This window comes from Oncorhynchus mykiss, chromosome 4 (assembly GCF_013265735.2).
Source record: "Oncorhynchus mykiss isolate Arlee chromosome 4, USDA_OmykA_1.1, whole genome shotgun sequence".
Lineage (NCBI taxonomy): Eukaryota > Metazoa > Chordata > Actinopteri > Salmoniformes > Salmonidae > Oncorhynchus > Oncorhynchus mykiss.
Genome location: NC_048568.1, coordinates 25,500,524 through 25,515,001, shown reverse-complemented (window position 1 = coordinate 25,515,001; position 14,478 = coordinate 25,500,524). Strand labels below are relative to the sequence as shown.

Genomic DNA, 14,478 nt, shown 5'->3' with positions numbered 1-14,478 from the left:
TAACTTTGTTGACTCCAAAATAGTGGATATTCCTCTGAATGATTTGGGTTCTGAGCTCCGTTTTCAGATTATGCTTTTTCCGTAAAGTTTTTTGAAATCTGACACAGCGGTTGCAAAAAGGAGAAGTCTATCTTTAATTCTGTGAATAACACTTGTATCTTTTATCAATATTTATTATGAGTATTTCTGCAAAATCACTGAATGTTTTGGAATCAAAACATTACTGAACGTAACGCGTCAATGTAAACTGAGATTTTTGGATATAAATATGCATATTATCGAACAAAACATACATGTATTGTGTAACATGATGTCCTATGAGTGTCATCTGATATAGATCATCAAAGGTTAGTGATTAACTTTATCTATATTTCTGCTTTTTGTGACTCCTATCTTTGGCTGGAAAAATGGCTGTGTGTTTTTTCGACTTGGCTATGACCTAACATAATCATATGTTGTGCTTTTGCTGTAAAGCATTTTTGAAATTGGATATGATGGGTAGATTAACAACATGTTTATCTTTCATTTGCTGTATTGGACTTGTTAATGTGTGAAAGTTACATATTTCAAAAAAATATTTTTGAATTTCCCCTTTTCAGGGGAATGTTGCGGAACCCCTGCCCTAGAAAGGTTAAGCTCTTTATAGTAATACAGGGATTATCAGTTAGCTTGAGCATATGCATCTATTTTACCTGTGTGTGTGTGTGTGTGTGTGTGTGTGTGTGTGTGTGTGTGTGCGTGCGTGCGTGCGTGCGTGCGTGCATGCGTGCGTGTTTGTATGGCTCACTGACTCACCTGAGGGTCATGATGTGTCCGTTAGCACAGAAGCAGGCCACACAGTTCCCTATGTTCATCTGGACCACGTCAGCCCTCAGGACGAACGATGTCTCTGTGATGCTGTGTTTGAAGATGCAGTTCTGTGAGGGCAGTGCTATGACCTTAGCCTGTTTCTCAGAGCACACCACCGCATACTGGCTCTCCTGCAGCTCCTGGGAGGTGGAGGGCGACACAGAGACCGGGCGGCGTTTACGGGCCTTGTCTCGCTCCTCACTGTCGGCACCCGCAGCGTTTGGCTCATACCAGGTCTCGAAGGCAGGGGGGAGGAAGGTTCCTGTGTTGTCCAGGAAGGCCATCCTCAGGATACTGCCCTTCAGTCGTGCCAGGGTACCTGGACAGATAAGTGGGATGGAGTGTGTTGAAAATATATCTACAGTGCATTCAGAAAGTATTCAGACCCTTACAACCTTATTCTTTGGGAAAAGTCTCTGATTGGAGTCCACCTGTGGTAAATTCAATTGATTGGACATGATTTGTAAAGGCATTCACTATCCTATATAAGGTCCCACAGTTGACATTGCATGTCAGAGCAAAAACCAAGCCATGAGATGGAAAGAATTGTCCATGGAGCTCTGAGACATGATTGTGTCGAGGCACAGATTTGAGGAAGGGTACAAATAATGTCTACAGCATTGAAGGTCCCCAAGAACACAGTGGTTCTCCATCATTCTTAAATGGAAGAAGTTTGGAACCACCAAGACTCTTCCTAGAGCTGGCCTCCCGGCAATCGGGGGAGAAGGGCCTTGGTCACTCTGACAGAGCTCCAGAGTTCCTCTGTGGAGATGGGAGAACCTTCAAGAAGGACAACCATCTCTGCATCACTCCACCAATCAGCCAGAGCCCGGACTTGAACCCGATCGAACATCTCTGGAGAGACCTGAAAATAGCTGTGCAGCCACGCCTCCTATCCAACCTGACAGAGCTTGAGAGGATCTGCAGTGAAGAATGGGAGAAACTCCACAAATACAGGTGTGTCAAGCTTGTAGCGTCATACCCAAGAAGACTCAAGGCTGTAATTGCTGCCAAAGGTGCTTCAACAAAGCACTGAGTAAAGGGATACTTATGTAAATGTGATACTTCAGTTGTTGTTTTGCAAACATTTCTAAAAATATGTTTTTGCTTTGTCATTATGTGGTATTGTGTGTAGATTGATGAGGGGAAAATGATGTAATCCATTTTAGAACATAACAATGTAGAAAAAGTCAAGAGGTCTGAATATTTTCAGAATGCACTGAATGTATAAAACATTTATTGGTATGTACAGATGTCGATTATGTCTGGAAACAAAGAGTTGTTAGCATTCCTTATGTATTCATTAACATACTCACGCAATCACACACACCCATCCATTCACTCATAACCCAGACACCCACCACTAGGTAAGACGATAACGGGCTGCAGCAGCCTTTGTTCCCCAGCAGGGGGCAGGTTGAGGGCCACAGCCAGCACTGTTCCCAGGGAGGTTCCCACGTATAGGCATGGTGTGATGGCGCTGTCCCCCTTCCGGGCGAATGTCTCGCAGAAGTGGAAGGAGGTGATGGCCTCGCGCGCCTCCTTGTCGATGGACGTGACGGAGGAGGAGCGTGAACGGCTGAAGGAGTTGTCCCGGTGGTCTAATGGGTTGGCGCCCCGTGGAGGACATACAGACAGGAGGACAGTAGAGGAGAGGACAGAGAGGTAAAGCACCCGCACACACGGAGAGAAAACACACTACACACTACATGAATACTGTGAACAACAGCTGTATGATTGGTGGGAGCAGTTGGATTCTGACAAACAACATTGTGGTTGACATTTTATTGTATCACTAAGCTAAAATAGCAATTACACAGGAGCAGAAAACAGTGAGCAGACGTTCCTTTTAAAGAGGTCTAAAACACCTTGTGAAATGTTGAGTAAAATAGATTAGGCCAGCTGTAAAATAACTTGATCTGTTGAAGAAAACTCTTCTCCTTACATGGCAAACTAAGAGTTTGAGGACCAGGTGCAAGGTTAAGACACATAGCAATGGAAAAGGACTTGTTTTTATCTGTGGAGCAGATGGAACTCATAAAATGAATGGTTGGTCGTTGGTTGAAGAAGATTTGCACGTAGGAAACATGGGAAGATTTCACTAAAACTTTACAACCTTGTACTTGTTTTAATCATTAGTTAAAAAAACAACACATCATCAAAATGTAAAACCAGGTGTCAATATAACAAGCTAATACAGTTTTATAAGCTCCCTGTGAGTTGCTGGAAAGATGAATAAACAAACGTTTATAAACTGTATATATCACAAACAACACTGTTGTTATACACTGAGTGCACAAAACATTAGGAACATTCCTAATATCAAGTTGCACCCCCTTTTCGCCTCAGAACAGCCTCAATTCATTGGGGCATAGACTCTACTAGGTGTTGAAAACCTTCTACAGGGATGCTGGCCCATGTTGACTTCAATGCTTCCCACAGTTATGTCAACTAGGCTGGATGTCCTTTGGGTGGTGGACCATTCTTGATAAACTCAGCAATGTTGAAATTCTTGACACACTCAAACCGGTGCGCCTGGCACCTACTACCATCCCCTGTTCAAAGGCACTTAAATATTTTGTCTTGCCCATTTGCCCTCTGAATGGCACACATACACAATCCGTGACACAGTTGTCTCAATGCTTAAAAATCTGTCTTTAACCTGTCTCCTCCTCTTCATCTACACCGATTGAAGTGGATTTAACAGGTGACATCAATAAGGGATCATAACTTTCACCTGAATTCACCTGGTCAGTCTATGTCATGGAAAGAGCAGGTGTTCTTAATGTTTTGTACAATCAGCGTATGTCACAATTCAGTGTGTTATATGTCGACACCTCCAAAAATCTTTTACCAGACTATCATATCTCTGCATTTGACAGATTTGGCATATTCAATAAGGATCTGACCCCAATAAACCCTCTCTTCCTCATCTTAGGGGTTCTGCCATTTGGGGTCCTAGGAAGGAAATTGTGATTTTCGTTTTTGGGTAAAGTGTATAGATAAAAAATAAAAGAACAATGTTTCTTTCTGTATTTATATCTGTCGGTCTCCTACAAGAAAAATGTTTTAACTTTTGGAAAGGACCAAACACAAAAGAAACAGGTAGGAAATAGAAAATAGGAAGAGAATGCTGCAGAAAACACATACACAGAAAGCTCTACTGTGCAACAGAGTCCTGGTTAGTTTAGCATAGCAGGTTGTAATATACCCAACAGAAATGTACTGTATGTCTGTCCTCTCCACCTCTTGTCTCCAGGTTTGCAGACACTACCAAATGGTGATCATCAGTTAGTCTGACAGCATTTTTTAGGAAATATATAGGATATATCTATGCTTTTGGTAGTCATGAGGCCATCAACAGGGCTCTTTGCCACCTCTAGGGCATTATACGTATACTAAAATCTTATAGAAAATAACATAAGCTTCTATTAATGGATAGTAACTACAGAACTCACATTATTCCCGTGAGATGCTCATATCGGGAGACCATTTGGACTTAAGAATACAGTGAAGTCCAGTTTTGGGAGAAAAAAATGTATTAAGAAACGCTAAATGTTAACACGAAGTTAAGGCTTACCCAAGTCTGGCTTTAGCTCAGTAGGCAAGCTTAATTTCCGTGACATCTTTGCTGGAAAAAAGAGAACACCCCTCTTTACAAACACACACCTAAGCTAACACGACAGGCCATGCAAAGCTAGCTAGGAGCTAGGAGTTAGAAACTAGCAGCTAGGACTGGGATGTGGTTGTGCTTATAGCATTACTACACACATAAGCTTTGGTATAACTGTTGGCGTTTGCTTCATTCTGCTTCAGGGGAGGCAAAATGCTTTAGAATTAAACAGGAAGGAAGCATTAGGGCATCAGAGGAAGACAACCCTGTTGAATCACAGAGGCATGCTGGGACGGACAAAATAACAAAAAGTAAGTAAGCTATCGTACATAGCACACACAGTGTCCTGGAAGAGAGGCATAGTAAGAAGATACACATTCATTCAGAACCCCCATGCCACAGGAGCATGCACCAAAGACAGGAAGGAAACAGGAAGTGAGTAGGATGGAAGAAAACAGTGGAATGACAGTACAGTACAAGCAGGGAAGATGTATCTCTGGTAGGGCCTACAAGGCACTTTTAGCTAGGTAGTCAGAACTATGTTAACTTTTGGAGCCTCGTGAGGTTTTGGTTTTGACATTTGACTAGCCTTACAGTCCATTTCTATTATTTATTAACTAATGTTAGAGATGCTTTGCACATAAATCAAAGATATCTTAAAATTATTTGTCGTTTAAGAAAAGAACACACTTCTTAAACTGCCCATTTATCCTAAATCTATGAGGTAGAGAATGACAGTGTTCCGAATATAAACCTTGCCGCAAAGTCAACAGTGTCAGACAGACAGAAGACAGAGTTAGGAAAGTACAGAGTGACTACAGATAGACTGCTGTGATGTCATAACTACAGACAGCCAATCAGGAGCCGGAGTGAAGGAAGGACAATCATTGAAGGACAATTGCCACAGGCACATTTCACAATGTGACATACGTGCTACAAACATGTAGCATGCAATGGAGTTCTAGGGTATACCATTATAAGTTTGTGTCTGTGCGTGTATAAGATTTTATACAAGGTTTGTTCTAGGCCAAACAGTGATTCAGTGCCACTGAGGTGAAAACAGAGACCGAGACAGGTTGCTACAACAAAACAGTGGCTGACAACTTATCTTGTACATTGTACTATCCCTGCCCAAACTACTCCATGGTTGAAGTCTTTGGCCACTCTTACCTCCTCTACCCCCACCTCCATTGTAGAATTGCTGATGGTTTGACGCCAACACTTTTGGGAGGAAGTAGATAGACGTGCAGTTAGAAACATCCTGGTACTTTACCATACCGCCTACCAATCACATTTGTGAAAGGACTGTTTTTCTACTTGTTATCATTGTAACATGAGAACCAATTGATAGCAGTTTGCCTCAATCTTAATTTTCAACTACCTGGGCGCATGCAGAATATTTGTAGACGTAGTGTACATTTTTGTTCAGACTAATTATTTTCCTAGCAGCCAAAACTTTAAAGCCTTGTTGACTCCCGACAATTCTAGAATCAATTAGGTGTAGACCTATGCTCAAGTCAAGACTGGAGACCAGATATGCCATCCTCATAAATAGCAGATGTACAGAGGCAGTGTCTAGCTAGTGACACCAGACACTGGGGTTTGGCGTAGTTGGATGAACACCTGGAACATAGCTAGCAGTGTGACTTCAGTCTCTGGGCTACTTATTCTTTCTGTGTGACCTTTTAAAATGCAGCTCAGCTCTGTGTTTTAGCCCCAGTGTCTGTGTGTTAATGTCAAGCTCCCAGTAATGAGATGGAACTGGGTTGTTCTCAAATTAGCATGCCTCATCACCTCAAATGCTAATTTAGCGAACTGAGATTAGTCGTCCAGGACAGGGCCATTGAGGAAGCACCTTGTCGTGACAGTAACTGTAGAAGGGACTATAATGTTTTGTTTGTACAAATCTGAAAAGGGCAGGTGCTTGGATTAAGTTGTGTGAAATGTATTATTGTTTGTTGTTGATCTATTCGTGACCATGTTCTGTAATACTGTAGTAATACATACAGATGATTGAATATGTATCTCCTAGTTACATGATCAGATCTCACTTGAAACTCACAAGGAAGTTTGTAGTTCTGTTTCATTCCTACATCCAAAAATGCCCCAGCATGATATGAGTAAAACCCACTGGAAAGGAAACCACTACATCCCGTCCTATAAAAGTAAAATGAGGTCTGGAAGACTCAGACAAAATCAATAGACAGAAAACAAATTATATGTGGGCATGTCATAGTATCATTTTTTTTTATTTATTTTTTTTTTAAGTCCAAGATTTGGGAAGGTCCATATGAACTAACCCTCCTTATAAACTAATGTCCTATTTGGTGGGAATCAATAAATGTATGTCTTGGACTGACTATAGAGTACTTATTCACTGATTCAGGGAGTTTAATGTTCCTAAACTGTCAATTTAATGCCAAATCATGGTGTCATCGCCTCAGTTTACTGCTAATGTCTCAGGTTTTGATAAAACATATTAAAACGGCCAAAATCTATCTAATCTCTTATTTATTCTTCTTTCTGTTTTATTAAAAGTATATTTTATTCCTTGAAAGCAGGAGAGTGAAGTGTCAGTACACAAAAGAGACCTGTAAAAAAAGTGTTTAATTTCAACTCTAAACACTCCAGTTGTAAACTTGACCCTTCAATAAAGTCTGTGTGAAATCAAACATTCAGACAGAGAGAACTGCAACACTTCTGGTTTTCAAGAAAAAGGTTCCCACATCCGAAAGTGTGTGTGACATCTCAGAGAGAACCATATTCACCAATAGCAACCAAATCGCTCACATGCATTCTAATACAATTTAGGCAAAGAAGTACTACCAGTTTTCTAGCATGGATTCATAATATTCAGGTTAGGTCAATATACGGTCTTCAAGTGACTCATGCTTATTTATGAGTCCCTTTACCCATAACAACCAACCTGTTACTAAACAAGTTGTTCTGGGTTCAGTGGGTGTTGTAACTGCTGTGGATACAGATGTAGGATCTTAATTTGAGCCAGTTCGCTACAGTAGGATAATCCTGCAGCAACAGGAAATGTGAAATATTATATGGATTATAATTCATTATTGTAGGGGTTGATACATTTTTCGTGAAGGAAAATCAAGTCTAAAATGTCAAAGTGGAAATTACCAACTTCAGAAGTCTTTTTAAACCTCCAATACACTACATACACTGCATTGCAGGAAAGTTCACCTGAAAATGGGTGATCAAATTAAGATCCTACATCTGTACCAGTGTAATGCTAACTCTAACATGCTGAAAGACAGTTTACCTGAAGTGGGGGATTTGCAGCGGTCCTCCGAGGCAGAACCCTCGTTGATGTCACACAGACCTGCAGCAGAAGAGACAGACATTGCACGACATTAGATGTCATTATCATTAGCTACAGCTTCATTCTTCTCTGTCCTTTTCTCCTTTCTGTTTGATAAGGATGTTATGATATGTAGGTTTTTGGGTATACCTCCATTCTCCCTGTCTGCCAAACAGATGATGCAGACCAGAGCAGAAACAGACTAAACAGACTGCTATCCAAGCCATTTCCCCAACCTACCCATACGTAGAGACAGAAGGCCTGGACCCAGACAGACATACAGAGACAGACAGACGCAGCCAGATAGCCCCAGACAGACACAAACACAGCCTCACTGCCCCAGACAGACTCCGGTACTATGGGTAGGACAGACATACAGACCCTAACCCGGACAGACTCCAGTCCTCTGGGTAGGATGGACGGACAGGTAGACTGACAGACACCAGATGGACAGACAGCCCCACAGAGACAAAGACTACTGCCCCAGACAGACTCCAGTACTATGGGTAGGTCAGACATACAGACCCAACCCGCACACGACTCCAACATCATCACTAAGTTTGCCGATGACACAACACTGGTAGGCCTGATCACCGACAACGATGAGCCTGCCTATAGGGAGGAGGTCAGATACATGGCAGTGTGGTGCCAGGACAACAACCTCTACCTTAATGCCAGCAAGTCAAAGGAGCTGATCGTGGACTACAGGAAACGGAGGGCCAAACACGCTCCGATTCACATCGACGGGCTGTAGTGGAGCGGGTCAAGAGATTCAAGTTCCTCAGTGTCCACATCACTAAGGTTTTATCATGGTCCAAACACACCAAGACAGTTGTGAAGAGGACACAACAACACCTCTTCCCCCTGAGGAGGCTGAAAAGGTTTGGCATGGGTCCTCAGATCCTCAAAAAGTTATACAGCTGCACCATTGAGAACACCTTGACTGGCTGCAACACCACTTGGTATGGCAACTGCTTGGCATCCGACCTCAAGACGCTACAGAGCGTAGTGCGTACGGCCCGGTACATCACTGGGACCAAGCTGCCAGCCATCCAGGACTTCTATACCAGGCGGAATCAGAGGAAGGCCCTGCACATCAACTCGGTACTGGTACCCTGTGTATATAGCCAAGTGATCCTCACTCACTATGTATTTATAAAAAATTTGATTACATGTTTTACTTTAATGTTATTTCTCTATTTTATATATCTTTGTATTGTTGGGAAGGGCCTGTAAATAAGCATTTCACTGTTAATCTACACCTGTTGTTTATGACGCATGTGACAAATTAAATTTGAATTGATTTGATAAGTCATTACTCCTCAGACTCTCCCCACTCTGACAGGTGCCAGCCCACCACTAACCACACACACACACACACACACACACCTAATTCTCCTCACCAAGCTGTTGCTAAGCCACGCAGGTTACAGTCATTACACAAGAGTGGTTATTGGCATTGATTTGGTTCTACTGGAGACTGTAGTAACGTCATCAAACAACAGGTGGCAGTATGTCATAATGCAGCGATGCTGCGGTCTGTCAATAACACCACAGTGCTGCAGTGACACGGTATGTGTAGGAGGGATGGTATGTGTCCGTGTGTGTGCCAGCCAGCCACCACTGAGAGAGAAGACAACGCACTGAATAGTCAAAATAACAATTTAGTAACCATTCAAAATCCTTTCAAGGAATTGCAAAGATACAGAGACGGAGGAGAGGAGACGGAGAACCTCGTACCACCTTGTCACCACCATTGCTTTTTTTGATTGCCTACATGTGCAGATAATGCAGACTGAATAGTATACAAGCACATCTACCAAATATACCCCTCATCCTTGTAACATCGTACAAGACTACGTATGCCTATATCTACACACCTGTAAGTATTATAATTATTAAGATGACATAAGTCATAAGTCATACTACAAAAAAACATCTACTGTAAGGCCATATATAGTACAAACCACAGGACGTTGGTGGCACCTTAATTGGGGACGACGGGCTCGTGGTAATGACTGGAGCGGAATTAGTGGAACGGTATCAAATACATCAAACACATAATGGTTTCCATGGTTTCCAGGTGTTTGATGCCATTCCATTTGCTCCATTCCAGACATTATTATGAGCCGCCCTCCCCTCAGCAGCCTCATGTGATACAACCCTACAGAAGGCTATCTGTGTGGTGGTAAATCAGTGAAGTGGTAAAGGTCTTTACCATTACCTCCGGCGGGCTGGCGTGCCTTGCGTGGAGAGCGAGCCTGTCTCTGGTAGGGATCGTTAGACCCATACAGCTCCACTGTCCCCAGGTTCAACAGCACTGTCTTCTGGAGGTAGTCCACCACCGCCAGACCATTACTGTTCCCAAACACAATCCTGTAAGAGAGAGGCAGGGAGGGAGAGGGAGGGGGGGAGAGAGAGGGGAGGGAGAGGGAGGGCGAGAGGAAGGGGAGGGAGGGAGGGGGGGGAGGGAGGGAGGGAGGGAAGTGGAGGGAGGGAGGGAGGGAGGGAGGGAGGGAGGGAGGGAGGGAGGGAGGGAGGGAGGGAGGGAGGGAGGGAGGGAAGTGGAGGAAGAGAGGGAGATGTAACAAGAGATATGAGATTGGGGTTTGGGGTTTAGATTAAATATAGCTAGTTCTTCCAGAAACCAAAGCAGCAGAAGTCTCAGACAGAATTTCCCTGCGGACATAAACCGTGTAGACACAGCTTGACTCCATTCCAGCTCAGCTGTACGAGGGAAATCATATCAAATCCATGGCTCACAACCACATTTTGACTCTTCGAATTGAGGACCTGTTTCTCAAGTTGAGAAAGACATTACCGCTCCCTAAAATGATCTTACTTTCACAGTATCCTTGGTTGGTTTGCACAGAGCTCCAGATTGAAGTGTTATATTGGGTTGTTTCATTAGGGTTCACAGTAAATCTCATGTAGATATACTGTCTACCACCTTATACTTACAGGCCGTAGGAGGAGTTGAGGGCCAAGCTGGTGATCTGTTGGGGGGGCTCTCCACTTACCCACACCAGCTGCACCACCAACTCTACCTGATACCCTGAAGACTGCTTCAGAGGGGTACTACGCACCCTACAGACAGAGAGGGAGAGAGAAAAAGAGTGTAATTGTATTGAATAGCCTCAGAGAGATTGTGGGCCGGTTGTGCATCCCTAAGGCACAGTTTGTTGCAGAGTGTACGTGTGTGTAACGTGTGTGTCTACTGTATGTGAGCCGGTGGTGGTGCAGGATGCATACTTGAGGCAGGGTACGTTGTCTCGGACCCCGTCAGAGGAGTTGCTGCTGGTGGAGGGGTGAGTCGGGGGTCCGGTGGTCTGGGGGCTAGGTGAGGCTGCTCCTGGGGTGGGCAGGTCACGGTCCCCCCCTCCTCCCCCCTCTGGAGGGGACTCCATGTCATTCACCTCGTACTGCAGACGTACCTCCAACAGCTAGGGAACACACACACACACACACACATTCCAGAGACTCAATAATGAGTTCAGCAGCCATCATTTCAGTATGATTCAGTGCGTGTGTGTGTGTGTGTCTATGTGTGCATGATGGGAGTCTCAATAGCACTATTGGCATTTATGCATGTGATACTGATTGGTCTCCTCTCTCTCTCTCCGTCTCTCTCTCTCCGTCTCTCTTTCCATCTCTCTCTCCATCTCTCCGTCTCTCTCTCCGTCTCTCCGTCTCTCTCTCCGTCTCTCCGTCTCTCTCCCTCTCTCTCTCTTTCTCTCTTTCTCGCTCTCAAACTCTGCTTTCAATCTCTCCACAGGTCACACACTTGATCTTGGTCAGACACAGATCATTACTATCATCACTATTCATAGCTGCCACAAAATAATGATACAGGTTGTTTACCACTATGTTTGTTGGCATGGCAACCATATTGTGTTCTTACTGGCTGGAGACTCATCTAATGAGGCATTGGGAGGTAAACACTGTCTCTAGGAACAGCCTTCAGGATCTAAGAAACACCATTGAACCAATAATGACTCTGCTCAGTTGTCTAGTTGTCTAAGGGAGGCTATATTTACCACTACACTGTGCGTCTGTCGTCATGGCATCCATATTGCCAGGCTATAAGCATCAAGAGTAAATGGGAGTGTTTCTCAGTTTACACTATCCAACGATCCAACATGGTCAGCACAGAGACATGTTAAACACACACACAAAGACAGCTTGTCTGTCGAAACATTGGTTATTAGGTTATTACATTATTGCATCTGAGCTCCTAGAGTGTGCGGCTCTCCTTTTCTTTTCCAAGTGTTCTACTCTGCTAGCCAGCAGCACGCCTAAACAGGTGTTCTACTCCATTAGCCAGACCTCGCCTAAACAGGTGTTCTACTCCATTAGCCAGACCTCGCCTAAACAGGTGTTCTACTCCATTAGCCAGACCTCGCCTAAACAGGTGTTCTACTCCATTAGCCAGACCTCGCCTAAACAGGTGTTCTACTCCATTAGCCAGACCTCGCCTAAACAGGTGTTCTACTCCATTAGCCAGCACCTCGCCTAAACAGGTGTTCTACTCCATTAGCCAGACCTCGCCTAAACAGGTGTTCTACTCCATTAGCCAGACCTCGCCTAAACAGGTGTTCTACTCCATTAGCCAGACCTCGCCTAAACAGGTGTTCTACTCCATTAGCCAGACCTCGCCTAAACAGGTGTTCTACTCCACTAGCCAGCACCTCACCTAACCAGGTGTTCTACTCCACTAGCCAGACCTCGCCTAAACAGGTGTTCTACTCCATTAGCCAGACCTCGCCTAAACAGGTGTTCTACTCCATTAGCCAGACCTCGCCTAAACAGGTGTTCTACTCCATTAGCCAGACCTCGCCTAAACAGGTGTTCTACTCCATTAGCCAGACCTCGCCTAAACAGGTGTTCTACTCCACTAGCCAGCACCTCACCTAACCAGGTGTTCTACTCCACTAGCCAGCACCTCGCCTAAACAGGTGTTCTACTCCGCTAGCCAGCACCTCACCTAAACAGGTGTTCTACTCCGCTAGCCAGTACCTCGCCTAAACAGGTGTTCTACTCCACTAGCCAGCACCTCGCCTAAACAGGTGTTCTACTCCACTAGCCAGCACCTCGCCTAAACAGGTGTTCTACTCCACTAGCCAGCACCTCGCCTAAACAGGTGTTCTACTCCACTAGCCAGCACCTCACCTAAACAGGTGTTCTACTCCACTAGCCAGCACCTCGCCTAAACAGGTGTTCTACTCCACTAGCCAGCACCTCACCTAAACAGGTGTTCTACTCCACTAGCCAGCACCTCGCCTAAACAGGTGTTCTACTCCACTAGCCAGCACCTCGCCTAAACAGGTGTTCTACTCCACTAGCCAGCACCTCGCCTAAACAGGTGTTCTACTCCACTAGCCAGCACCTCGCCTAAACAGGTGTTCTACTCCACTAGCCAGCACCTCGCCTAAATAGGTGTTCTACTCCACTAGCCAGCACCTCGCCTAAACAGGTGTTCTACTCCACTAGCCAGCACCTCACCTAAACAGGTGTTCTACTCCACTAGCCAGCACCTCGCCTAAATAGGTGTTCTACTCCACTAGCCAGCACCTCGCCTAAACAGGTGTTCTACTCCACTAGCCAGCACCTCGCCTAAATAGGTGTTCTACTCCACTAGCCAGCACCTCGCCTAAATAGGTGTGCGTTTCTTTCGCCTCCAAACACACACACATGCCGACCCACCTGTACGACCTCGGTGGTGATCTCCTGCTTGCTGAAGCGGTATATGATGAGGTTGGCAGACACCCCGGCCACACACAGCATCCTGCTCTCAGGACACCAGGCCATGATCTGGATGGCAAACGGGTCCTCATCCACAATCTCTGTGTTCTGCTTGTCCTCCTTATTATTCCTGCTCTTCTCAAACACCTTGGCCGTCTTCAGCTTGTACAGTACCTGGAGCATTACTGGGAAAAGATAGGAGATGGTTCAGTTACAAATCAAACACATTGGGAGACCGTATAGAATAGGGAAACTATAAGGCCATCTAGGCCCGTGATATTACACATAAGGAAGTCCATGTAAAGGTACTTACTTGCAGAAGCATCCCAAAACTTCACAGTCCCATCAGCATGCCTGTGAAATCATAAAGAGAAAGAGAGAAGCCGGTGAGGGAAGGAGAGAGGGTAGAGAATCAGAGGGAATAATTACCACTTCAGCTTTTTGCATACACAACCACATCTCTAATGATTCAGCTTGGCTCTACCTGTCATGATTGTCTAGATTCAGCTCTACAGAAGAATACATCCACATGAGAGGAGACACGCCATAACCCTGTGTCTCAATAGTGCAATGCATTCTGGGATTGACCTGTATAATCTGCACTTTGTGTAACTGGAGGAACAATCTCTCTTCAGCTGAAGAAAGAGAGCGAGAGAGAGAGATAGACAGAGAGAGCGCGCGAGAGAGAGACAGAGATAGACGTGGCGGGAATACTAACACAGGGATGTCTGGAGGTGACAAGAGAGGGAGGGGGAGAGAGGGAGGGAGAGAGAGGCGAGTAAAAGGGACCCCTTCTGCCAAGCCATTCTTCAATGTCACATTGCTATGTTCAAGTATTCTAAAAGGCTTCTTCTCCCTGTCTCTGAGTTTTTTCCTCTCATGACTGCTGGGCAGGATAGAGGAAGGATAGAGGAAGGATAGAGGAAGGCATTATGATTAAATAGAGTCGGGTCTC

At 44.7% G+C, this 14,478-nt stretch overlaps 1 protein-coding gene across 7 annotated transcripts in view; it reads right to left on the bottom strand.

The window, feature by feature from the left end:
• LOC110521064 (syntaxin-binding protein 5) overlaps positions 1–14,478 on the bottom strand; it is a 137,519-nt gene that overhangs the window by 5,437 nt on the left and 117,604 nt on the right. The window contains exons 14-23 of one of the 7 annotated variants that reach the window (XM_036976004.1): positions 13,837–13,877; positions 13,485–13,708; positions 11,034–11,224; positions 10,743–10,868; positions 10,000–10,157; positions 7,743–7,802; positions 5,633–5,683; positions 4,430–4,480; positions 2,211–2,492; positions 796–1,168 (exon numbers count right to left, since the gene is read on the bottom strand). In XM_036976004.1, the coding sequence (XP_036831899.1) occupies positions 796–1,168; positions 2,211–2,492; positions 4,430–4,480; positions 5,633–5,683; positions 7,743–7,802; positions 10,000–10,157; positions 10,743–10,868; positions 11,034–11,224; positions 13,485–13,708; positions 13,837–13,877 (1,557 nt within the window). The remainder of the gene's footprint in view (positions 1–795; positions 1,169–2,210; positions 2,493–4,429; positions 4,481–5,632; positions 5,684–7,742; positions 7,803–9,999; positions 10,158–10,742; positions 10,869–11,033; positions 11,225–13,484; positions 13,709–13,836; positions 13,878–14,478) is intronic. The other 6 variants (XM_036976005.1, XM_036976008.1, XM_036976006.1 and 3 more) reach the window with 6 other exon arrangements.